The sequence below is a fragment of the Brassica rapa genome, chromosome A03, assembly GCF_000309985.2.
Source record: "Brassica rapa cultivar Chiifu-401-42 chromosome A03, CAAS_Brap_v3.01, whole genome shotgun sequence".
NCBI lineage: Eukaryota > Viridiplantae > Streptophyta > Magnoliopsida > Brassicales > Brassicaceae > Brassica > Brassica rapa.
The window spans coordinates 15,621,532-15,645,145 of NC_024797.2; the positions used below are offsets into that span (position 1 = coordinate 15,621,532).

Here is a 23,614-nt window from a genome sequence, read left to right on the forward strand (position 1 = left end):
GGCTGTGAAGTTTTATGCTTAGATTATATATCACATTCTAATTTTTTCTTATTAGTTTGGTCATTTTATATTTTTAATAGTTAAATAAATATATAATTTGTAAATTAGATAATAGAAAATGGTAAAAAATAATAAAATAATAAAAAAAATTATATTATTTTTAGTTGTGAATAAATTAATATGTAAAATATATTTCTATTATTTTTTATTTACCTTGAATTTTAGTAAGCAATAAAATAGATTATCAAACTCCATACGATAATAGTTAGTGCGAAAATGGTTAGATAGTTCACGATTAGAAAATACTTGGCCAAAGTACAATAATCTAAAAAAAAGGACTAAAATGTAAACAATACATAGATGACATGTGTTGCAAAAGTTCTATACCACTTACGAGAAGAAGGGAAAAAACAAATTTTATATATATAGATGTGAGAATATAGTATCATAAGTATATAGTAAAAGATGGTTGACAAAAAAAAAAGTATATAGTAAAAGAATATTAGGAGGACTCACATTCTCTTTGCACGTGCACCTCACGATCTCACATCACACCCTCCCATTTATATACTCTCTTTCTTGCACCTAACCATTCCAACCAATGTCTCTCAACGTACATATATAATGGTACGAAATTTGCTTATACTGGTTTGCAATATATATAGAAACTACTCCAATAAACCCATGTTTCTAGCTTTCAAAAAAAATGTAAAAACCAGCTATCATATTCTAGTATTTCTACCACGGTTCTATTATTTAATAAAAACGCCAATCATAGTTCAAACTTATGTGATTTGTGTTACCATAACCGACTTGTATATTAATCATGGAGCACTATAACATGTTTTTATAACCACGAGTCATTATGAAGATGATACTTAGAAATCTTAAAAAATAATTTGGTCCATATAAACATATATTATACTTTTTATTAAACTAATTATCAAATTAATTAGTAGTGTACAAAAGAATATTTTTTATTTCCTTAAATAAAAGCTACAGAATTATCTAATATGATTAACATATATGTGACAATTAATGATTATGAATAATACTATTTGATAACAATTTTTGTATCATCTCTCTTTTTTTAATTTTATATTATTAAGAAAATTAAACAATTACAATAAGCATAAAATAAAAAATTTTAGATTTTTTCTTATAAGTTATATTTTAAATTTTTTAAAACGACTATAAATTACTAAAAATGGTAAAAATCTCACATTGAAAATTTTGTGATCAATGGTTTATTTTGTTTTTGTTCAAACAAGATACAAATGATCATATATCGTAGGGATGGGCGTTAGGATACCCGTTCGGATTCGTATCGGGTATTTAAGATTTTGGGTGTTTCAGTATTAAGTATAGAAACCGTTAGGATATTTTAACACTTCGGGTCGGGTTTGAGTATTATATGTTCGGGTTCAGATATTTTGGATCGGGGTCGGATATTTAAATTTTGACGAAAAATAAATAAATTATTCATTATTAAGTTTTTTTGTATTTAAAATATACTTTTACCTTAACTGGTTAAAATATTAAAAGATTAAACTATTAATAGGTTTGGAGATAGAAAATTTAAAACAAAGATACGCAAATTTAGTTGTTGTTTTAAAATTTTAGATGCAACTTTTGTTAAGGCAAGAAACAAGAGCTTGATATATATTTTAAGTGAGTAGCAAATGATTTTGTCCATAATTATATGTATATATTATTATCTAATTTTGAGCAATGTGCATTATTAATATAAATATTTTGAATAAAATGAGAGAAATAAACTAGAAATATAGGATTACGTATACTTATGTTTGGTTATCATCGATTATCCATTGGGGTTTGGATATTATCCGTTTGGGTTCGGATACTACCTATTTGGGTTCAAATAACCATTTTCTCCGAATTCAATAACCGTTCGGGTATTTTGCTACTTCGGTTCGTATTTTCAAATCGGATTTAGATACGGGTTTGGGTATAAGATAAAATGCCCAGCCTTAATAAATCATATGAATATGAAGTCTCATTAATTGAGATTCATATTATATATATATATTAATATCATTTGAAATAAATTATATACTATATTAAAATATGTTAATTTCAAAATTTACAGTGAAAAATTATTAAGATCTTAATATTTTAATTTTGAAATTTATATTTAAAAACTTCACATTAAAAATTTTGTGATTAAAATTTTGTGATTAACGGTTTAAATTTTTGTTACAACAAATATACAAATGTTGAAAAATCATATGAATAGGAAGTGTCAATAATAAATATTTATATTAAAATATACTATGTATCTATGTCAATATCACAAATGTTTAACTTATACCATATAAAGTAAATAAAATGATTATTTTGATTTATTTACCAAAAACGTGATTGTAAATTGACAAAGGTATTAGTTTTGATTTATGTGTTTACTCTAATGTATATACTTTTATGTATACAAATTGTTTTTTTTAATAGGTGCTTTATAATATCTTATTTGATCCTGATAATCCAGAAAAAAAACAATTCTTCAAATCAAAGTGCTTTTTAATATTGGAAGCGGTATATATATTATTTTATCAGATTAAATATTTTAGTCTCGATTTTTATTCTTAAAAAGCTTTTAATGAAATATTATGACAAGATTTCAATCACCTTTTTGAGTTTTTTCAAAAAATGAGAGATTTGATCATTCGTCTAATATGTGTTTCTCCTTAATACCCTATATAGCTATTATAATTGTAAGAATGAGAGATTTAAACTATTTATTATAAGTTTTTTGTTTTAAAATTTAATAAATCAAACATTTTTTTTAGTTTATACGTAGTTTACATATACTAGAATGGCAAAGTATTATATATATTTTTTATCTGTATACTCTTAAGTAACTAAACTTCAAAATCGTAGGGTGATAAAATAAGTATAATTTGTTTTTTTTTTGTTTTAGAATTAGATGATTTTTAGACCGAACTGGTGAATATATACTAGACACACATTTATATTTCGAGTGTGTATTTATATTTTATAACAACTTGATATATTAGATTTGAACACTAACATGTTAGTAGAGTTTGCCGGTGATTTTTTTCAAAATTTTGATTCTTAGATATGTATCTCGAGTGGAACTAATTTTACAAATGTCCATCTTTTTAAATTGACAATTATGTAATTCACCGAATTCATAAAGAAGTAAAAAAGAAAAGAAAACTAAATTCATGAAACAGAGACAAGAACCAAAACACAATTTTATAGAGGTAGAAAATGAAATCACTTATGGAGAGTAATAGTAACCAAATCGAGAACAGGAAACCTAATCTCCTTTTGTCATTATACAATCGATATTGCCTATTTGGTTTTGGTGATTTGTATCAACCACAAAACTTAATTTCCTTGTGTGCATGTGAAGTATTAAAAATAATTAAAATGACATGTAATACATTAACTCTTCAACAACGATGATACATTTTAAACACCAATATTTGTACTCGTCATTTTACAATCGATAATTATTGTAGTGTTGCAAAATGTTAAAACTATTTAATGAACAAATATTATTATAAAAATTTACGACGTGCATCGCGCGGATTATCATCTAGTGTTTATTATAAGCAATTAACTACTTCGTTGCATCAATCAATGTTTTACACGTTTTTCTCCCATTGATTATTTTTAATGTTATTCCCTCTGTTTCAAAATAACACATGTTTAAAAAAAATTACACTTTTTTAATAAAGCATATTAAAACTTAGTTGTAATGTTTATTTTTTTGTAATTTTATGTTTTCTATATTTTTAAAAACAATAATATCTAAGAAAATGTAATTAATGTTTTTAAACTTTACTCATTATTAGTTGACAAAAATTGCATTGGAAATATAAAAAAAATGTATATTTTTTTTGAAAAAAAAATATATCTTTTCGAAACAACTTTTTTCTATATAATATGCTTATTTTTTAAACGGACGGAGTATAAAATTAGCTGAGTAAATTCATATTTTTATAGCTGAGTAAATAAAGTATAACGGTGAAAACAATGTGAAGACCTAAAATCGTATAAGGTTTATAAAGCTGTAAGATGCAACCAGATTGAACTTTGGAAATGACATATCAAAACGTGTACGTGTAAAATATTTATCTACCGTTTGGTAGAAAATAATTCAAAATACAGAAAATAGTTAACCGACAATATGGCAATATGGTAATTATACTGTATTACTATTGTGTAAAAATTGATGGTTATCCAAAGAAGAAAAAAAGTTACTTATAGTAAATTTTGAAATAAGAAAAAGATTACCTCATTCATTCACCTAGCGACCTCCTTCATGAAACAAACGTGGCCTCCTCCGTTTTCTATTTTACTTATATACTCATATTCACACATGTACATATACATTTATAGGTATCATTTGTTCACAAGAAACTCTCATCAACCAAAACCTAATTAATTAATACTTGTTTAGTTATGGCTGATCAGCAACGAAGCCACAGCACTTCAGACTCTCGTCGCAAATCATCAGCAGCGGGGAAACGAACCTTACAACGTATTACGACGTCATCATTTTCTTCCGGCGGAGCCATGGCGGCGACTGCAACGACGGGGACAGGAACGGCCTCGCCTTGTGGGGCTTGCAAGTTCTTGAGAAGGAAGTGTGCTAGTGGATGCATTTTCGCTCCACATTTCGGGTCAGACCAAGGAGCGGCTAGGTTTGCGGCGGTCCATAAAGTGTTTGGAGCTAGCAACGTGTCGAAACTGTTGCATCATATTCCGGTGAACCGTCGTCACGACGCGGTGGTTACAATTTCATACGAGGCTCAAGCTAGCTAGGCTCTCTGATCCTGTGTATGGCTGCGTCTCAACTATCCTTGCTCTCCAACAACAGGTGAATTTATTCTTTAATTTATGTTTCTTTCACATATTAGTATATTACATAGATGGATTTTCTATGAGAAAAAGACTAGGATAGCACCAAATCAAGTTTTTGTTCCCAAAGTAGCACTCAAGGCTCAAAGTCACAAAAATAGGTTTCATTAAAGAGGTAAATATACACTTATACCCCTTGGGTTAATTAATCCAAACCTTAGGGTTTAGAGTTAAGGGGGTGGGGTTTTGGAATTAGGGTTTAAAATTTTATAAAAAATAAATACTAAAATAAAAAATAAAAAATTTTAAAAACAGTTTCAAAAAGTATTTTTAAATTATAAAAAGAAAATTTGAAAAAAAAAAAAAAATTCAAAAAAAAAAATTTCAAAAAAAAATTATAAAAATTTCGAATCTGAAAAATATAATCTGAAACTATAAAAAAAATTTCTTTTTTTCATTTTTGTTTTATTTATTTTTATTTATTTTTGTTTGTTTATTTAATTTTAAACCAAGAGTATTAGGGATATTTTACCCTTTAATGAATGTCATTTTTGTGACTTTCTCCTTCTAGTGCTATTTTTGTGACATAAACTTCAAAAAGTGCTATTATTGACAATTGCCCATTTTCTATAGTACTCATGCATATTAAAAATATAATAAATATTTGTTAATTAATTAATTTTTTTATTATACACTAACTATCAACAATGTTTACTCAAATCAAATGTTCCCATTATATATATTTTTTTTCAAATACAACTTATCAATACAATCACTAATTTGTTTAAAAAATCTAGAAATTGTATTTTTGTGGAACAAAAAAATTTACTATATACAGGTTTTAGACCTATAAATACATTAATTCTAAATTTTGTCAAATATTTCTCGAGTTCTTTTGTTAGCTAAAATTTCCTAAGTTATTTTACAAATGTAACAATAAATATAATTAGTTTTGTAACCATGAATATATTAGGTGGCCGCATTACAGGCGGAACAACTAGTAAACAGTAGAGTCGCAATGGCCAACGTAATGCAACAACAACAAAGTCACCACCAACAACAACAATAACAACTATTCGTTATGCAACAACCTGAATACTCCAATAATTCATCCGCCTCCACCACTCTTGCCGGAGCCGCCATGAACAGATTTACCGCGACAGCAGCAGCGGCCGTCGGATATGACGTCATGGCTCCGGCTAACTTAGAACATTCGTTGCAGCCTATGCCACGGCATCAAACAAGTAGACAAAGTCAGCATGAGGATGAGGATGAGGATGAGAGCGGTACTGATTTTTCGGTAGCTGTTGGTTCCACGGCGGTGTCTGCGGAGGTTATATTTCCGGCCGAGGGTTTTCACCGGATATGAATATATAACTAGGTTGTCTTTAATTCTCCTTTTTAATAATGTTGGAAAAAGAGAATGATAGTAAGCAATACTAACGGTATAGCCAAAAAAATGTAGAGTTGGTAGTTTATATTTTAATGAAATAACCAGTTTATTGTTCGAGTTGAAACTTATATAACTGATTTTACTATGCATTATAGATAGAAGTTAGGTTCCTCAACATAGGCTAGTGAAGAGCACACAACGGATCAAACCAAAACTCGTGTCTCCCTACCTCTCATGTTCTTCATATCCTGCAATTTCCAACCACACAAACACAATATGAATCTCCTATATTACAGTTGTTCATAAAAGGTGATGCAATACTGATTTAAAAGTACCTGAATCACGGGGAGATTCAAGTGTTGTTATGTGTAAACGAGAGGGAGGAGGAAGAGAGGAAGCTGCAGGAGAAGGCGAGCCGCGAATGCTCGGAGGATTGCTGTTTTGTAGCCAGCCTTCTTGGACTTGAGAAGCAAACTGAAGATTCCACAGGACATCTTCAATGGAAGGCCGTTCTAAATGGTCTTTGATGAGACACCTTACACATATCTCCATCATCGTCTTGAGTGATTGGTCTGAACAAGTTCTATGGACAGTTGGATCCACCATGCTCCTACGCGCTCCATCATCCCCTGAAATGCTTGCTTGTAACTACAAAATATAATGGGAAAAGAATACAGTTTATTTTTATTTTTTAGCCAACAATAACTATACTACTCTGAGCTAGTCACCGATTCGGAAATTCAAATCAGTGATACATAATCAATATAGTACTCATCAGAAAAAGAACTCCAAGCACCTTGTGCAAGTTTGTCCGCCAAATTTATAAAATAGATGATCATGATTTTCATTTCTAGCTACATATATTCAGTGGTGTTACCTGTTCTTTAAGAACATCGACTTGAGCCTTTGCTCTCAGTGGTCTTCCCACTATAAGTTCAAGTAAGATCACTCCAAAGTCATAGATATCGATCTTATCTTCTTCTTTAACACACCTTGGAGTGCCTTTGGGACAGGTTCGAGATACTACTTGCCCCACCTTCACAAGAAAAGCAAAACAGATTCAAGAAAAGGATTCAAGAAACAAACAAGATTTTAGACTATAACATCATTTACCTTTCCAAGACCTTCCACTAGCAATGGAAGGTTATAGCTACTGATTTTTGCAGCGAGGTTATTATCAAGCAAAACGTCTGTTATTCTTAGGTTGTTATCATAAACACCAGGTACAATACCAGTATGCAAGAACTGGATCCCTTTTGCTGCACCTATGGCTATGCTTATGCGTTGTTCCCAAGTAAGCAATCTTCCCATATGCCCATCTAAACATAGAAAAGAACAATAACATATTATGAAAAGATATGATGATTGTTTGGAACATCATTTTTCATTGTCATACCTGAGATCCAGCTCCTGAGTTCTCCATTTGGGACATATTCAAAGACAAAGAACATTCTGCTGACTGTTGAATCATCTAAATAGCACTCAAAACAATGCCCTAGCACGCTAACCAAATGACGGTGCCTCAGTTTAGCTATGAGCTCAATGTGATGCATCAGGTTTTGGGTGCTGCAACTTTTCTTCATTTTCAAACATCTTATTGCCACAAAGGATCCATCTTTTAACCTTCCTCTATAAATCTGAATAAAACAAGAAAAAAGATGAGAAATCACATTTTCAGAACTTAAAAAACAGAAGAAAGCTTGAAGTTTATTACCTGTCCTTGAGAACCTTCACCCATGAAAGCAGAGGATTCAAAGTTGTTTGTTGCATACTCAAGTTCTTCCAGAGAGAATGTCCTGTAAGAAGGAAGACCTAGTGCTCCTAGCTTCATTGTCTGAGAGATATACCCTATAAAAGTATTTGCCGTAAGCCACAAGTAACCAATAAAAGTCTTTTGAAATGTGTGGCAATATATGAGAGATGTTTGATCTAAACTTACTTGCATCTGAGAGTAGCTTTGATGTGTATCCAAATGAAGCATTCTCTTTGATCAATCTTGGTGAAGCTTTCGTTGCTGTTCTCTTAGCATTCATTCTCCTGAGAACCACAAACAATGCACCAACAAGGAGAATCATTCCAAGAATGCCTGTGGTTACCCCTAGGGCAATACTCAACTTGGAAACCCTGTTCCTCCTCTTTGGTAGGATTCCAACAGCAAGAGCTTCATTGCTACAATAAGAAACTGGACGCTGGTCTTCATTTGCAGTAGCTAAACAGTTACCTGCATAGACAACATCTCTGCTAGTTCCAGAACTAGGTTTAAGACAAGCAGGCAAGCTTCCTGTAAGAAGATTCGATGAGAGATCCACAAACATCAGCTCTGAGTTGCAAGAAATATTTGTCGAAAGCCGCCCGGTGAGTTTGTTGTGTGAAATGTTCAAGTAAGTTATGGCAGGGAGAGACATCAAGGAAGTGGGAAACGGACCAACGAATGTATTGAATGAAAGATCCAAATGTTGAAGCTGATACAAAGAACTCACTTCTTGAGATGATACTGCCGACCTAAACCTGTTCTTGCTGAGTATAAGAGTAACCAACTTGTGACTTAACCGAGGAAACAACGGTCCGAAAGAGTTTCCTTCAAGGTCAAGCACTTGAAGGTTTGTCAAACGGCTTAGATCAGGTAAATCTCCATTAAACCGGTTATTAGCTAGAGAAAGCACTCTAAGACCTGACAAGGTACGTAATGAAGAAGGTAATGAGCCGTTGAATGCGTTCTTTCTCAAGCTCAACACAGCTAAACTCGGTAAAGAACCAATCCAATCCGGTACACGACCAGAAAACATGTTCTCATCGAGTATGAGTGTCTGAAGGGTTGCAAGAGAGGAGAGTTCATGAGGAATGGGTCCAAAGAGGAAGTTAGAACTCACATTGAGAATCTCTAACGAGTACAAACGGTTGATTTTCTCAGGTAACCGACCCCATAATCCAAGGGACACTAAGGTGAGAACCTTAACATCAGGGAGCTTAACAAGAGTAGTGACAAATGAGTCTACTGAGAAACTCTTTGGTAACATGTGAGCTTTCCTGTCTCCTATAATGTGGAGCTGCGTTACACTATCTTCGTAGCACACAACGGTTAGAGAGGCATTTGGCTCCGAGTTGCAGAAGTCTGTGAAGTTGTTCCAGCTGTTTAAGACATTGGGATAGTGGAGAAGCTGTTGCAGCCTCAAAAGGGTTTGAGATTGAGATGATTGAAGCTGTGTTGATCTGTCTATGGAGGATAAAAGCAGAACTAGAAGCAGTAATGGCATGCCAAAAAAGTGTTTCTCCATAGCCACACACAAGACCATAAACACACAAACTACTTAGGAAAATATAATCACTTAGGAATCATGATCATCATACACCTGCAAAGAGAGGCACATTAAATTCATGAATCACATCAAAGTACTGAAAAACAGAGAAAAATAAAAATTGAAATCTGAACCAAGAAGTACTGGGTCCACTCTTTAAATCTGACTCTTTACTCTTTTGTCATTCATATATTTCATAACAATAGATAAGCTAAAAATATTGTTTCAAAAAAAAAAAAGATAAGCTAAAAATACACATTTTCTAAGTTTAAGGCCAAGTGAGGAGATCATTTGATACATAACGATAATATATTTACTTTTTTTTGCATGTGAATTCCTAAGAAACAGGAAGAACTCACCACTTGTGTTTTAGATTCTTAGACACCTTGCAGGAAGAAGAAATGCTGATAGTTTTGAGCTCAAGAGACTACCTTGAAATTTTATTTTCCTGGAAAAAAAGTTTCCTTTGAGATGAAGAAATGCCTCTGCAAACTTATGAAGCAACTGTGAAACGAATCTTGATATTTTTTTTTTTAGAAGAGAAAGTTCCCAAGAAAATCCCCTGAAGCAGAGGAAAATTCCTCAAGGAGCATTGAAAACATTTAAGATTCTTTCACGAGTGAGTGGTTGTGTTTTTGTAAGGATAAAAACAGAGTATACTATGAGAACAATATTAACCCAGCAAAATATTTTCGAAAGAATGAAAACCCTTTAGCAAAATATTTTCGAAAGAAAAAGAAGACAACAAAAAGTTGTGCAAAATAATGTAAAGAAAATATTATAGCAACCATACAATTCAGTAAACTGTCACTAGCTGACGACAGTGAGTCTGGTCCTCCTCTCTAGTCTCTATCACGAGAAGAAGACAACAAGAAGAATTTTAAAAGATTTAGTAAGTTTAAAAATAAAAAAATAATGAAATTCTTCACATGCATTACTAAATATCGAATCCCACCAGTTCTGCCCGACAATTTGTTCTGTTTACTTTATTTTTGGGGTAATCATTCACTGTCAAATATTATTTTCTCAGCATTAAATGTTGTTCATATTTTATCATCACTTCTTTAAAGAAAAAACAAGGACCAAAGATAGAACCCACCACTCGGGCCAAAGCTGTGGCAAAAAAAGGGATAAAAGGTAAAAATAAAGAGAATATTCTTTAGAGCTTTAGGAGGTGCCAATACGAAAAGTCTTTAAATGTTATATTCTAAAGTTTCATATGAATATTAATTTTACTGAAAAAATATTATATATCTAAGTATCTATTATGGGCTATGCTCAGCAAGAATAACTAAAAGCATCATTATTTTAAAAAAGCTCAACTAAAACTAATTTTGGATCATATATATTTTGATTTAATTTAAGATTTTTTTGAAAGTTTTTAAATTTTTGACATAAAATTTTTATTTTTTAGACACTCTCAAATTAAATGTAGTATAAATATGTGGTGAAATATTTTAGTTGAGAAATTTTTGACGCAGGTGTTTAAACAAGCTGATTAAAACTATGCAAAATAAACTATTTTCTTATGGATTTTGATCGTGTAAAATTTTGAAAAACCAAAAAAAACACGTAAATCGAGGTGAAGTGATTTAAATTAAACAAAAGTTGCATTACAATCACATGTGATTTTTTTCCGCAAGCAACCAAACCGAAGTAAATCAGATCGATCCAAACCTTAAATTAGCAAAGATGAAAATAACTTTTTAAGATAAAAATAAAAAAAAGTGAAGTTGTGGCACAGACTGTTATGTAATCTTTCGCACGATGGCATAGCCATCAGAAAGGTCACATCATACTTTTCTTTTAAAGTGACACATGTGAATTCCACACTTCTACCTTTACAAAAAAAAAAAGAAGAAAGTAAATCTATAACAAATTATAGATCACAAGTTGCTAACTGCGTCTGTCTTTAAGAGATTAGTACATCTAAAATGATTTGTAGAGAGAGAGAGATAGATTAGGTTAATTAAGTAAGATGTATGTTAGAGGTGAATGTAGTTTTCGCCTTGCAGTGTACTAAATTAGAGCATGATTAACCTTGTTTTCTTAGCCGGAATTTTTAATTCATGATTTAACTTTTTTTTTTACATTTTTCAGCTAAGAGATGACTTTTATATCTCTTAGTCAAAACTAAGAACCGTCTTTTAGCCGAAACTAAGAATCCAGACTAGGGTCTAGGGTTAATTGTGGTCTTAGGTTAGATGGTTCGTTCAGCTTTAGATTTAATATGGTTTATAGCTATGAGTCATAATTGTAAAGTGATTTATCTTCTAAGTTATCAACTACATCGATCTTTAATTATCTTTTCATTATTTGTTGTACAATCCAAAGTGTTTTATGTACGCCATATTAAAATTTTAACTCGAGAGAAGTTTTAATAATAAATAATAATATTCATATCACGTTTTGTGTGCAAACTGTTGCAAATAGCATGCATGTGTCATTATTGATCAATGATTCGTTACAAACTATGACAGATGTTTTGTCTATATTGTTCTTGTTTTATTGTATTAAGCTAGCTTGAATTATTACAGCAAAATGCCGAAATGAAATCTCTAGATGAGGAAGTTGTTTGTAACTTAATTTGTATCGGCTATAGAGCTTTCCCCTTTAAGAATAAATTCGTGATTTCTCTATAAGTTATTGATCTATATGAAGTTATGCATAAGTTACGAATACTAAATGATGTTATCTTTTTTTGTAAGACACTAAATGATGTTAGCTATACGTTCAAGATCTATATGAAGTTCTCTGTAAGGTATGGATGTAGTCGATTTGGTGTATTATTTTAACTAGTTCTTTGGGCTCAGCGCTCTGATAAGGTTTACCTAACCGTCGCCTTACCTGATGCAAAGGACGTTTCAGTCAAATGTGGGCCTCAGGGCCTATTTACTTTCTTTGCTTATGCTGCACAGGGAAAGCTATTCAAGTTCAGCTTGGAGCTATATGTTATGATTGATTTTACAGAATACGTTGTATTTGATCACATACATCTTCTCTAGAGAAGGCAAGAAACAACTAGCTAACCATCAACAACCGACCAGTTCTTTTACGAAAGCTGAAGAAAAGGCAAAAGAATGTGAGAAGTGAAGCTGAATGGTTTAGGCTGATCACGTTTGTTTTGTACCTGACTAAACCGAACACTTAAATCCTGCGGTTTACCTGATCTGGTTTGGGTTTGTTAGGGGGATCAGCATTAGTCTGATATTGTTTTCTAGATTTAGGGGAACACATAATTCTTATCGTCATTTGAGTTTTGCTACATCAGGCATTAGGGAGACAAAAAAACAAAAATATCATTAAATGCTCATGTGATTGTATTACAGAAATTTGCATGTGTGGGTAAATCTATATCCACCGACTGGAGACGGCATGGGGAGGGCATATGCATCTTGCATGACGACTACATGTAGTATGTTAAGTAAATCTAATACAATTCAATTTATCATCTTCCAATCACGAAGACATTTTAAATGTTCCAAGTGACAACCACTTAGTGGCTTAACTATCTAGTATCAAATACAAGACTCAACTCTCTCCGTATGTGGAAATCAGGTCCGACCCCTGGCATAAGCCATATAAGCGGCTGATTAAAGCCTTGTCACTGAATTAAAAAAAAAACTTTATTACAGATATGTTTTTTTCTTGACATCAATTACAGATATGCTTTGCCAATGAATTAACTATATAATATCAAATACAACACTCACTCTCTCCAGTATGTGCAAATTACTGGTGAAAATAGCTGTATTATCCTTCTTTTTCTTTTGTACATAAACTTTTTTATTATATTTTACATAGTAGTATAAAGTTCTGAAACCATATATTTTATGATCCATGTATATGAATTTGTAATCTCTTACATTCACCATTGATCTACCACTTATTTTTCAATAAAAATATAAATACTAATATCTGATTCAGCCTACTAGAGACGTGGATATCATAATCCTTCACCTACTTTGTTTACCAAACAAACCTCTCAAATTTATTTGTGTGTAGGAATAAAAAGCTCACCAACCCCACTGTGGGATCCCACCCACCAGTCCCGCTTCCTCATGTAGACACACCAACTCTCCTCCCCCACTCACGTTTTAACTCTGTATTTAACCCTCTTAATAATAAATTACTATATACTATATACATTATTTTACCCAAGTAAATGCATACAGCTTACAAATTGAGTTCCATGACGTCAAGACATTTGTTTTACTAAACAACCAGTCACTATAAATGTATACTTGTCAAAAGTTGTACAAACTTGACCATGCCCTTAACTAGAGCAAAGTTAAAACGTGCTGAAATGGATACATGGAAATACGTTCTTTTTATTTTTATCATATACTAATATGATTCCACATATTGATATTATTATACACTAATAAATAGGTTTGTCACGTAAATATTTATTTAAATTTAATTTAATAAAAACAGAGTAAAATAGTCAGCCACCACCACCAGGAAGAGTAAGTAAAAGGAATTGTTTATGGCTATAAATAAGGTAATAGAGGGACTCTCCATCGTCGCGTCTCTTGCCATCATCTCCTTCACTCATTCTTACCCTTCTTCCGCGTCTCTCCGTGAGGTACGCCTCCGAGTTTCCATGGCCTCCTCATGACTATTCCTGTCCTTTGCCTTCCCACTCTCTTATTAAGCTTTCTTTGCTTTTCATTTCTTCATTGAATTTTGAAGTTCGTTTCTTCGCCTTGTGTTTTTTAATACTTATATCACCTAATCCTGTGAGTGAGTTTCAATGAATCATAGATCTTGAGCTATTTCATGTTTTCAGATTCTTGAATTCTTACTGACATTTTTTGTCGTTATCATCATCTTTTAATGATTGCCTTGTGTTTCTCCACTTTATAATCTATACGGCTTATCGAATCATGTTATCTGTGATACGGACATTGTTTGTTTGATCTTATAAGCTCTCTCTTACACTCTGCTTTAAAGTTAACTCACTTGTCTCTTTTATCTCAATACATACGACAAAAGCTGCATAAATTATTACCTTTTTTCTGGTTGAATGTAGTTTAAAAAAGAAGAAAATATAAAATGGCATCACACATTGTTGGATACCCTCGTATGGGACCTAAGAGAGAGCTCAAGTTCGCGTTGGAATCTTTCTGGGATGGCAAGAGCACTGCCGATGATTTGAAGAAGGTTTCAGCTGATCTCAGGTCTGACATCTGGAAACAGATGTCTGCAGCTGGGATTAAGTACATCCCAAGCAACACTTTTGCTTACTATGACCAGGTGTTGGACACCACCGCTATGCTCGGTGCTGTCCCTCCTAGATACGGATGGAACAGTGGCGAGATTGGTTTTGATGTTTACTTCTCCATGGCTAGAGGTAACGCCTCTGTTCCAGCCATGGAAATGACCAAGTGGTTTGACACCAACTAGTGAGTTCGCTACTCCTTTCTCTTCTCAACTGCCATAACCGGATAAAACATTAGTCTTGGCCCCTGAATTTTAAACTAATATTATACACAGGTTGTATAATCCCAATTGTTGGAAACTTTTTAATTAAAATTAACATAAAAATGTTATAACCCTCTAAATTTTAGGTCCGCCCTATTAAATTTGTGTGTTGTGCTGTGTGGTTAACTTACCTTTTCTCTGTTTTGTTTGTTGCAGCCACTACATTGTCCCAGAGTTGGGCCCTGAAGTGAAGTTTTCTTATGCATCTCACAAGGCTGTGAATGAGTACAAGGAGGCCAAAGCTGTATGTGCCATTACTCCCTATTTGAATATAGGCTTCTTTTGTTCTGATATTGAGAGTACTAATATGATAATGTGGTGTTGTTTATGCAGCTTGGTGCTGAGACAGTCCCTGTACTTGTTGGTCCTGTCTCTTACTTGCTTCTTTCCAAGCTTGCAAAGGGTGTTGACAAGTCATTTGATCTTCTCTCCCTTCTCCCCAAAATCCTCCCAATCTACAAGTAAGTAATTACTCTACCTACTTCAACCGATATGCCCTTAGACACGGCCATACATAATATACAATTCAACTTAGAAAATGTGGACAATTAGCTAGACATGGGTAAATTTCCTCGTTATTTGTAACAGTTCTATCATTAGGCGGTTTACAAATTTTATCAAATGCTCTATTTGAGGCTATGAAATGTGATTCTGACATGCCTTTGTTCTCAGGGAAGTCATTGAGGAGCTTAAGGGAGCTGGTGCCACCTGGATTCAGTTTGATGAGCCTCTTTTTGTCATGGATCTTGAGGGTCACAAACTCCAGGCTTTTAGCGGTGCCTATGCTGAGCTGGAATCAACTCTCTCTGGTCTGAATGTTCTTGTGGAGACTTACTTCGCTGATGTCCCTGCTGAAGCATACAAGACCCTTACTTCCTTGAAGGGTGTGACTGCTTTTGGATTTGATTTGATTCGTGGAACCAAGACCATTGACTTGATCAAGTCTAGTTTCCCTGAGGGCAAGTATCTCTTTGCTGGTGTTGTTGATGGAAGGAACATTTGGGCCAATGACCTTGCTGCCTCTCTCATTACCTTGCAGTCACTTGAGGGAGTTGTTGGTAAAGGTATTGTCTCTACTTGTGACCCACTCAATCTTTCATTAACTCGTTGCTTATATTATTTGTGCATTGGTGCAGACAAGCTTGTGGTCTCAACCTCTTGCTCTCTTCTTCACACTGCTGTTGACCTTGTTAACGAGACTAAGCTCGATGCTGAAATCAAGTCTTGGCTAGCATTTGCTGCCCAAAAGGTCGTTGAAGTAGATGCATTGGCCAAGGCTTTGGCTGGTCAGACTAATCAGGTATTGCAAAAAAAAAACTTGTTTCTCTAGTGAACCCATAAACACTTACAACTCTCTAACACTTCACACCCTTCCAGAGCTTCTTCTCTGCCAACGCAGAGGCTTTGTCTTCAAGGAGGTCTTCCCCAAGAGTCACCAACCAGTCTGTCCAGAAGGCTGTAAGTTCTTGCTCAAAACTTTATCCACATGATCATGGGTCATGAGATTTTTGGAACTATAAACAATTTAGTAAACATGTTTATAAGTTTTTCTTAATAAATTCTAGGTCTATTTAAATGTAAAACTAGAGATTGATCCCCGAATTCGCGCGGGTATTGGTTTTTATATTTTTATAAATTGATATTTATTTTTCATAATTAGTGTTATATATTTTAGATGTGTCATAATATAATTAATTATATTCAAAAAACCTGAATCATATAACTAATTGTATCCAAAATTGAGGACTATAGGCCTATGTTTCACTTGGTTATGCTCAGGACCGTCCCTGCACATAATATATGTATTGGTATTGATGTTATGTGATTCTTGTAATCTATCAGGCTGCTGATTTGAAGGGATCAGACCATCGCCGTGCTACTGAAGTTACCGCAAGACTAGATGCTCAGCAGAAGAAGCTGAACCTTCCAATCCTCCCAACCACAACCATTGGTTCCTTCCCACAGACCGTTGAACTCAGGAGGGTTCGCCGTGAGTACAAGGCCAAGAAGTTAGTGTCTTAAACTAAACCTTTTAGCATTGTTCATTTAAGTAGTTTGCTAACTTGCTCTCTTGCACTAGAATCTCTGAAGAGGATTACGTCAAGGCCATCAAGGAAGAGATCAAGAAAGTTGTTGACATCCAAGAGGAACTTGACATCGATGTTCTTGTCCACGGAGAGCCTGAGGTGATGAGTCTATATACTTAATCAACTAATCATGACACGTTCTGTCTCTTATTTAAGAAATGTTTTTAACAACATTGTAGAGAAACGACATGGTTGAGTACTTTGGAGAGCAGTTGTCAGGTTTTGCATTCACAGCAAACGGATGGGTACAATCCTATGGATCTCGTTGTGTGAAGCCACCGATCATCTACGGTGACGTGAGCCGTCCCAAGCCAATGACTGTGTTCTGGTCTTCAACAGCTCAGAGCATGACTAAACGTCCCATGAAGGGTATGCTTACAGGACCAGTCACGATTCTTAACTGGTCTTTTGTCAGAAACGACCAGCCTAGGCACGAGACTTGTTACCAGATCGCTTTGGCTATCAAAGATGAAGTGGAAGACCTCGAGAAGGGAGGTATTGGAGTCATTCAGATCGATGAAGCTGCTCTTAGGGAAGGGTTGCCTCTTAGGAAAGCAGAACACTCTTTCTACTTGGACTGGGCTGTTCACTCTTTCAGGATCACTAATTGTGGTGTTCAAGACAGCACTCAGGTAAAACATTTATAAGCAATGTTTAAGAAATAGCTAGGCCATAACTGGATATTTTATAAAAGACTAGAGACTAGACGGATTATTAGGAACATTGACTAATATTGATATATATTTTATATTTATATTAAATATTTTAGTTTTTTTGTGTCTAATTATAAAACTATTTTGATAAATTATAAAATTAGATGTAAAAAATAATAGACAAATATACGGACTTGCACAAATATTATTGTTTGATAAACATATTTAGACTACTAATTTAGATTGATGTAGACCAATTTTAATTCATTTATAACTATTTAAATCGATTTGAAACGCATAAATCCGACTTTAAGAAAATTGTGTCTGCTATAACCGATTTTTAGAACATTGCTTGTAAGATCTCAAATAGTGTTGAATGTTTCTGTAACGAACTTCTAATGCGTTATGTTGTCTTTCCTTAGATCCACACTCACATGTGCTACTCACATTTCAATGACATCATCCACTCCATCATCGACATGGACGCTGATGTTATCACCATTGAGAACTCACGTTCAGATGAGAAGCTTCTCTCTGTGTTCCGTGAAGGAGTGAAGTACGGTGCAGGTATTGGTCCTGGTGTTTACGACATCCACTCACCGAGAATCCCATCAACAGATGAGATTGCAGACAGGGTCAACAAGATGCTTGCGGTTTTGGAGCAGAACATCTTGTGGGTTAACCCTGACTGTGGTCTGAAGACAAGGAAGTACACTGAGGTTAAGCCAGCACTTAAGAACATGGTTGATGCGGCTAAGCTTATCCGCTCCCAGCTCTCTACTGCCAAGTGAAGAGCTTGAAGAGATATTATGTTTTATTTATGGTTTGTGTTTGTTTGATTTTAATAACTTTTCTTTCAAGAAAATATAGTAGCCGAAATTAGGTTTTGATGAAATATGTATCTCGCTGTTTTCTTTTGCAATATTATATGTATGTATCTTTGTTTTCTCTGGCCACTTGAATGAGAATGGCGATTTTATATTCCTTACAAGAGTGATCTGACAAAGGCCAGAGAAGTTCAAGGAAATGGTTGTGTATTGCCATACTCATCCTTCTTATCATCATCATCATCATTACCGTTGTCTCTGTTATCAAGCCATGGACACAGAAACATGGTTCTTAGGGTTCTCTTCTCTCTGCCCTGCTTCTAGAGCTTCTGTATACACGAGTATATATTGCATATACATGTATCATCGCATCAAACGATATCCTTGCAATGTCACTATGAAAATGATATCTAACTATTATACAAAGGCCAAACTCCAATACCATTACAGTGAGCATCACAGTCAAAATGAAAATGGAGAGAATCAGGAGACAGAAAGTGAATATTAAAACTCTGATTGAAATTTACTTTTATCTTTCGTATCTGTAGTATGTCCAAACAAATCCAGTAAAAAGAGAAGAAAGAATCTGAATGAACCTTTATCAGATTTACAATGGTGAGAAGAAAAAAAAAGATACCTCCAGCTTCACATTTGCTACATAAGAAGACCTTAGAGAAGGATGAACCATAACGGTCGTCCTTTGCTGCATCAGTCATCCTTTGCTGCATAAGGGACGCTTTGGAGGCAATACAAATATCTTTGAGAAAGCTTCGACGTATAAAGAGTATGCAGCTAATTTGCAAGAAACTACTACCAAAAGAATGAAACAAAAAAAAAAAACTTATTCTCAGAAAAGAATAAAAAAGCCGGTAACTATAGAAAAACCAAATGACACCCGGCAGAATCTGCATCGTTGTCACAGTACTAGTCATTGGGATCCCATTCTTCATCCTGGTCAAAAGCTGAAGCCACTTTACTTTTTGCAAACTCTTCTTCAGTTTCTGACTGTTCAGTGAGAAGGTCATGTTCATAATCAGGCTGATCACTATCATCAGTTTTACTCTTTTCCACCCCAGCTGATTTTATCCATTTAGGGCATTCATCTTCACCTCCATAGAGAAATCTACCATCATCACTTCGTATTTGTCTAGAATCCTCGAGGGGTGATGTTCTGCATGAGCATTCAGGAAGTGGATGCGAAAGAAACAACCGGGGTTTCGACAGCGTAGACTGCCTTATAAGCCCACTCTCACCCAAACTTGAGTTAAGATGTTTTCTCACATGAACTGTCCAGTTCCGGTTGGGATGGTACATGTCCTCACGTGTAATGTTGAAAAATTCTTGAATAACTTTCCTGGATAAGAATATCAGCAAACAGCCATTGTTTAAAATGCATTCATTAACTGTAGAGTAATTAGCTTTCTTACCTGTCTAGTCTATATGTTCGTGACGATGGTCTTTCATAGAGCCTCTGGCCCATTACCAAACTTGAAAAATCAGGCAACCCACTACCATCGTTGTTGAAACCAGGGAAAAAGACATCAGCTTCGACAGACACAACAAAGTCAAGTGCGTCCCACAGTAACCTGTGTGCTAGATTCCTAAGATCCATGGGTGAAGGGGTTGGTTCTGTATCATTCTCTGTAAGCCAACCATACCACCCTTCTTTTTCGTGCTGGTAGATAGGTCTGTCTGGAGGAGGAGGGAGAGGTCTAGGCCGAGTACCTGCCTTGTTCCACTCTTCTTGGAGCTGCTTATCGCTTTTCCGAGGAGGCATTTCATACATGTTTTCTGGAAGAGGTGTCTCAGGACCAACCAATTCTGATAATTCCTCCGTGCTGCATAAAGAAGTTCGGTCCACTAAATTAGGGAACATGGCTCGCAGAGGGATCAAAACACGTTGGCCCCCAAACATTTCAGAACCAGCTAAGTATATAATGGCTTTCTGAGAGTATCCCAGTGCTTTCAGAAGGATTCCAACCTGCGAAATTCCAGTATAATAAACTCTTAGCATCACAAAAGCTAATGCAGTTCCATAAGAACAGGGGTAGGGAAACGATCCAATTGGTGCATTAGAATGCAGCATAAGGGATGTTCAGGCTTGAAAACAGTGTGTTACATCGGAATTACACCTAAACGTAGAAACTTATGGAGCTGTATCCATATCTATCTTCATTAGGGACTCCAAGAATTCAAACATATAGGGGCCACATGTTTCCAAGGCAGACTCAACTTTCACAAGACACCATATAAGCAATTTTAACATCATTTGAGAAAGCTTTGGTTTCTACCTCTTCTGGCATGAGAGGACATAAGCCTTTGTCCCTGCGCACACGCGAGTCTACAATAAGTTCTTCTGAAATAAACTTCTGCTTAATCATCTGAGCCCGCCGATACTGAATGAGTTCACTGTGAAGATCCTTTAAAGATTGAAACGAAGAGTAGAGTCAGAAACCGATTCCACCGTTTAAAACTATTCTCCATGTAACTTGAGAACAAAGGTTAGAGGGGGAAAGTGTATCTGGTTGTTCTATCAAAGAATACAGATGGAGAAGGTTGAAAAAATTTACCTGGAAAAGCTCAGCACAGCCATGATATGCCAGTTTATCCCTCACTAAGCCAGGATGATAAGCTAGGAAGGGTTGACCTGATTTACGTAACCTGACAAAGGTAAAATACGTAGCTCAATTATGTCAAGTACGCACGGTTATTAGGGGTTGATAAACAAACGGTGACATAAGAAACAAAATGGGCAACCCCGGACACTTATTACTGATACTTCCCAGCTATGTACTCCATGATTAAAGAAACAAAAGCGTAGCATGTAATGTTCTTTCTCTCCCTTAACAATCGAAAGCCATAACTATCTCTTGTTTTCGTCCCTTTCGCCAACTAAAATTTAATTTGCAAGTATCACAAGTACCTGTCAACCATCTTCTTGCCAAGCACCTGGATTTCTGAACGAAGCTGGAGGGCATGGAAGGCAACTCTACACCTTAGTCTTTGAAGTTCAAGCATTGAAGCAGGCAAATTTGACTGTAAACAAGGATACAACGCATTGTTTAACTAATAGAATATCTTCTTACATTTAAATGTAGAATAAACAAGTGATGGTAGTTTTCAAGCAAAAAGTTATCTAGCGAAAGATCTCTACAAATTTCGAAGCTACTGCATACAAGCTATATACTCTAAGGGAGAGAAAAAAAAACACCAATTACCTGCAAGCATCCCCCGTCGTAGATGATCAATCCAATAACATTAGCTTTCTTTAACTTTGGCAATACATCCTCGAGGTAATAATTTGGCGATGCAGAGTTTTTGGGCTTAAAAAGAGGAAACTCGTTCCTTTTTCTTGCGGCTTTCAAGCTCTCAGGGAGGGCCTTCGCAATGATAACATCATTTTTAAGAAAGGATATAAACTGCTCCTCATCATAAAGATAGGAGAAACTCTTGAACTTGTTGCTGCACAGCATGTAAAAAAACACTAGAGTAAAGGGACGAGTCTGATACTGAGGCAAAGAAAGATGCTTTAACAGAGCATAGAGTTAGGCGTACCTGATGCCTTTGGAGCGAAGACTCTCTTGAAGCTCTGGAATGATAAGAGTAGCATTTAGAAGCCTGGATATGGTGACAAGATCACATATCTAGAAAATTTACGAAAATGTTATGAACATAAATAACAAAAATAAAGATGAGCTTTAAACTATCAAGTCAAGTGATACATACAGAAGATCTGATCTTGTCAAATCCACCAAATATCTTTGCATAAATGAAGCCATTGTTTTTTGAACTGGGAGCTGCAAAAAGAAAGTGCCAAGAAAAAGTAAATCGATAGATTCCAAAGAAAAAATTTCACAAAAGACCCCAATCCAAGAGGCTTTTCATGATAAAACAAGTATCAAACACAAGAAAGAACATCCACAATGGCTCTCACTGGTTTGGTGAAAAAAATAGAAAATAAAACACTGCTGCAGATTAAACTCTCCAAGTTGATAAAAAAACACTGCTACATTTTAGAGACAGCAATGACCAATGCAGAACAGAACAGAAAACATGTGACAAACAAAGTAACGACACGGTAGTAGTACCAGGATAACTAGTTCTTGGATTGGCATAAGGCTGCAAGGTCTCTAGTGCTTTGACAGGCCTCCATAAATGCTTATTTCTAAAATCCTGTAAACACAGAGAAGACCAAACAAAAGTTCAAACGACACCCTTCAAACAGAAACCAAACTCAACTCGTTTTATTCTTTCTAACCTTTGCACCTAACAAAGAATCAAAATCTTGCCAGAGGGAATCTCTAGCATAAGAAGCCAACTGTACACCTGAAGACTTTGTAATCGAGAGATGAACAACGAGAGATCCCACTGATAATATGAGCACCAAGAGCGCTATCCATTTTATCCTCGATCTGAACACCATCATCTCCCACCAGCTCGAAAAAATCGAGCTCCTTTCCTCTAATCAAACAGCCCTAAATCCAATACGACGAATTCAAGGCGAGATCCAGGTTCAATCGGGGAAGATTGGTCGCTGCAACAGCGACGCAATGCACGAGAAAACGAAGAACCACGCTTAGGATCTGATCAGAGCGATGTGATTTCTCGAATCGAACTTTCCATGGGGAAGCAAAGCAAGCAAACAAACAACCTCGAGCGTGCGTGCAAGCAGGAAGAAGAAGTAGTTCGAATTAAATGAGAGTCAGATCGGGAGAGAGAGCTAGGAGACAACACACTGACACATTCCCAGAATTCGAAGCCACCGAAACTAAAGTAGTTTCCTGCCAGAGATGTTGCTTTGATAACAGACAAAGAGTCTGTACATGATGAACATTCCTACTAACCGGGCTCTGATTTCGGTTTACTATTCTCGGTTCAATCTACATACCAATTACCCAATCGTATCACTTAGACATTGTTCTCGGTTCAGGACTTACGATTTGAACCGATAATTAAACAACAAACAAAATTTTTTTGCCGGTTCAATTACTCTGGTGGGAAGGTTTGTAAGGAACCGATA

At 34.9% G+C, this 23,614-nt stretch overlaps 3 protein-coding genes and 1 pseudogene across 8 annotated transcripts; 2 read left to right on the forward strand and 2 right to left on the reverse strand.

The window, feature by feature from the left end:
* Window positions 1-1,651: 1,651 nt before the first annotated feature.
* Window positions 1,652-6,267, forward strand: LOC103860118 (annotated as a pseudogene).
* On the reverse strand, window positions 5,798-10,297 carry LOC103859010 (probable inactive leucine-rich repeat receptor-like protein kinase At3g03770). 5 transcript variants are annotated; one of them, XR_004455973.1, is made up of 9 exons: window positions 9,900-10,296; window positions 8,184-9,594; window positions 7,959-8,092; window positions 7,641-7,881; window positions 7,358-7,563; window positions 7,122-7,280; window positions 6,580-6,892; window positions 6,409-6,492; window positions 5,798-6,358 (listed from the first exon to the last, which is right to left on the reverse strand). XR_004455973.1 is itself a non-coding variant. In XM_033286294.1 (8 exons), the coding sequence occupies exons 2-8, from the start codon at window positions 9,535-9,537 to the stop codon at window positions 6,470-6,472; spliced, it is 2,430 nt and encodes an 809-aa protein (XP_033142185.1). In that variant the 5' UTR covers window positions 9,538-9,594; window positions 10,024-10,297; the 3' UTR covers window positions 6,357-6,469. The 5 variants fall into 5 exon arrangements, 4 of the variants coding, with proteins under 4 accessions (XP_033142185.1, XP_018513295.2, XP_009134740.2 ...); XM_033286294.1 differs by having other exon boundaries at window positions 6,357-6,492; window positions 10,024-10,297; XM_018657779.2 differs by having other exon boundaries at window positions 6,357-6,492; window positions 9,972-10,297.
* A 3,606-nt stretch (window positions 10,298-13,903) lies between these two features.
* On the forward strand, window positions 13,904-18,752 carry LOC103859011 (5-methyltetrahydropteroyltriglutamate--homocysteine methyltransferase 2). The gene is made up of 11 exons (XM_009136493.3): window positions 13,904-14,128; window positions 14,576-14,948; window positions 15,184-15,271; window positions 15,361-15,488; window positions 15,700-16,091; window positions 16,164-16,327; window positions 16,405-16,485; window positions 16,870-17,036; window positions 17,108-17,213; window positions 17,294-17,746; window positions 18,190-18,752. Exons 2-11 carry the CDS (start codon window positions 14,599-14,601, stop codon window positions 18,556-18,558), a joined length of 2,298 nt encoding a protein of 765 aa, XP_009134741.1. The 5' UTR covers window positions 13,904-14,128; window positions 14,576-14,598; the 3' UTR covers window positions 18,559-18,752.
* A 340-nt stretch (window positions 18,753-19,092) lies between these two features.
* Window positions 19,093-23,385, reverse strand: LOC103859012 (protein EMBRYO SAC DEVELOPMENT ARREST 30). Of its 2 annotated transcripts, none has more exons than XM_009136496.3 (10): window positions 22,853-23,385; window positions 22,683-22,767; window positions 22,321-22,391; window positions 22,150-22,212; window positions 21,813-22,056; window positions 21,518-21,630; window positions 21,165-21,255; window positions 20,886-21,014; window positions 20,022-20,575; window positions 19,093-19,948 (listed from the first exon to the last, which is right to left on the reverse strand). In XM_009136496.3, the coding sequence occupies exons 2-10, from the start codon at window positions 22,707-22,709 to the stop codon at window positions 19,519-19,521; spliced, it is 1,722 nt and encodes a 573-aa protein (XP_009134744.1). In that variant the 5' UTR covers window positions 22,710-22,767; window positions 22,853-23,385; the 3' UTR covers window positions 19,093-19,518. The 2 variants fall into 2 exon arrangements, with proteins under 2 accessions (XP_009134744.1, XP_009134743.1); XM_009136495.3 differs by having other exon boundaries at window positions 22,150-22,238.
* Between the last annotated feature and the right edge of the window lie 229 nt (window positions 23,386-23,614).

Excerpts from the sequence above, each read along its gene's own strand:
- LOC103859010 (XM_033286294.1), bottom strand. The coding sequence starts at position 9,537 with ATGGTCTTGTGTGTGGCTATGGAGAAACACTTTTTTGGCATGCCATTA. Across the intron at positions 8,093-8,183 it reads AAAGCTACTCTCAGATGCAA|GGTATATCTCTCAGACAATG; the intron begins GTAAGTTTAGAT and ends ATACTTTTATAG. Across the intron at positions 7,882-7,958 it reads GTGAAGGTTCTCAAGGACAG|ATTTATAGAGGAAGGTTAAA; the intron begins GTAATAAACTTC and ends TGTTTTATTCAG.
- LOC103859011 (XM_009136493.3), top strand. The coding sequence starts at position 14,599 with ATGGCATCACACATTGTTGGATACCCTCGTATGGGACCTAAGAGAGAG. Across the intron at positions 17,214-17,293 it reads TTGTCCACGGAGAGCCTGAG|AGAAACGACATGGTTGAGTA; the intron begins GTGATGAGTCTA and ends ACAACATTGTAG. Across the intron at positions 17,747-18,189 it reads GTGTTCAAGACAGCACTCAG|ATCCACACTCACATGTGCTA; the intron begins GTAAAACATTTA and ends GTCTTTCCTTAG.
- LOC103859012 (XM_009136495.3), bottom strand. The coding sequence starts at position 23,020 with ATGATGGTGTTCAGATCGAGGATAAAATGGATAGCGCTCTTGGTGCTC. Across the intron at positions 22,392-22,682 it reads TCCAAGAACTAGTTATCCTG|CTCCCAGTTCAAAAAACAAT; the intron begins GTACTACTACCG and ends TTCTTTTTGCAG. Across the intron at positions 19,949-20,021 it reads CGAACATATAGACTAGACAG|GAAAGTTATTCAAGAATTTT; the intron begins GTAAGAAAGCTA and ends ATTCTTATCCAG.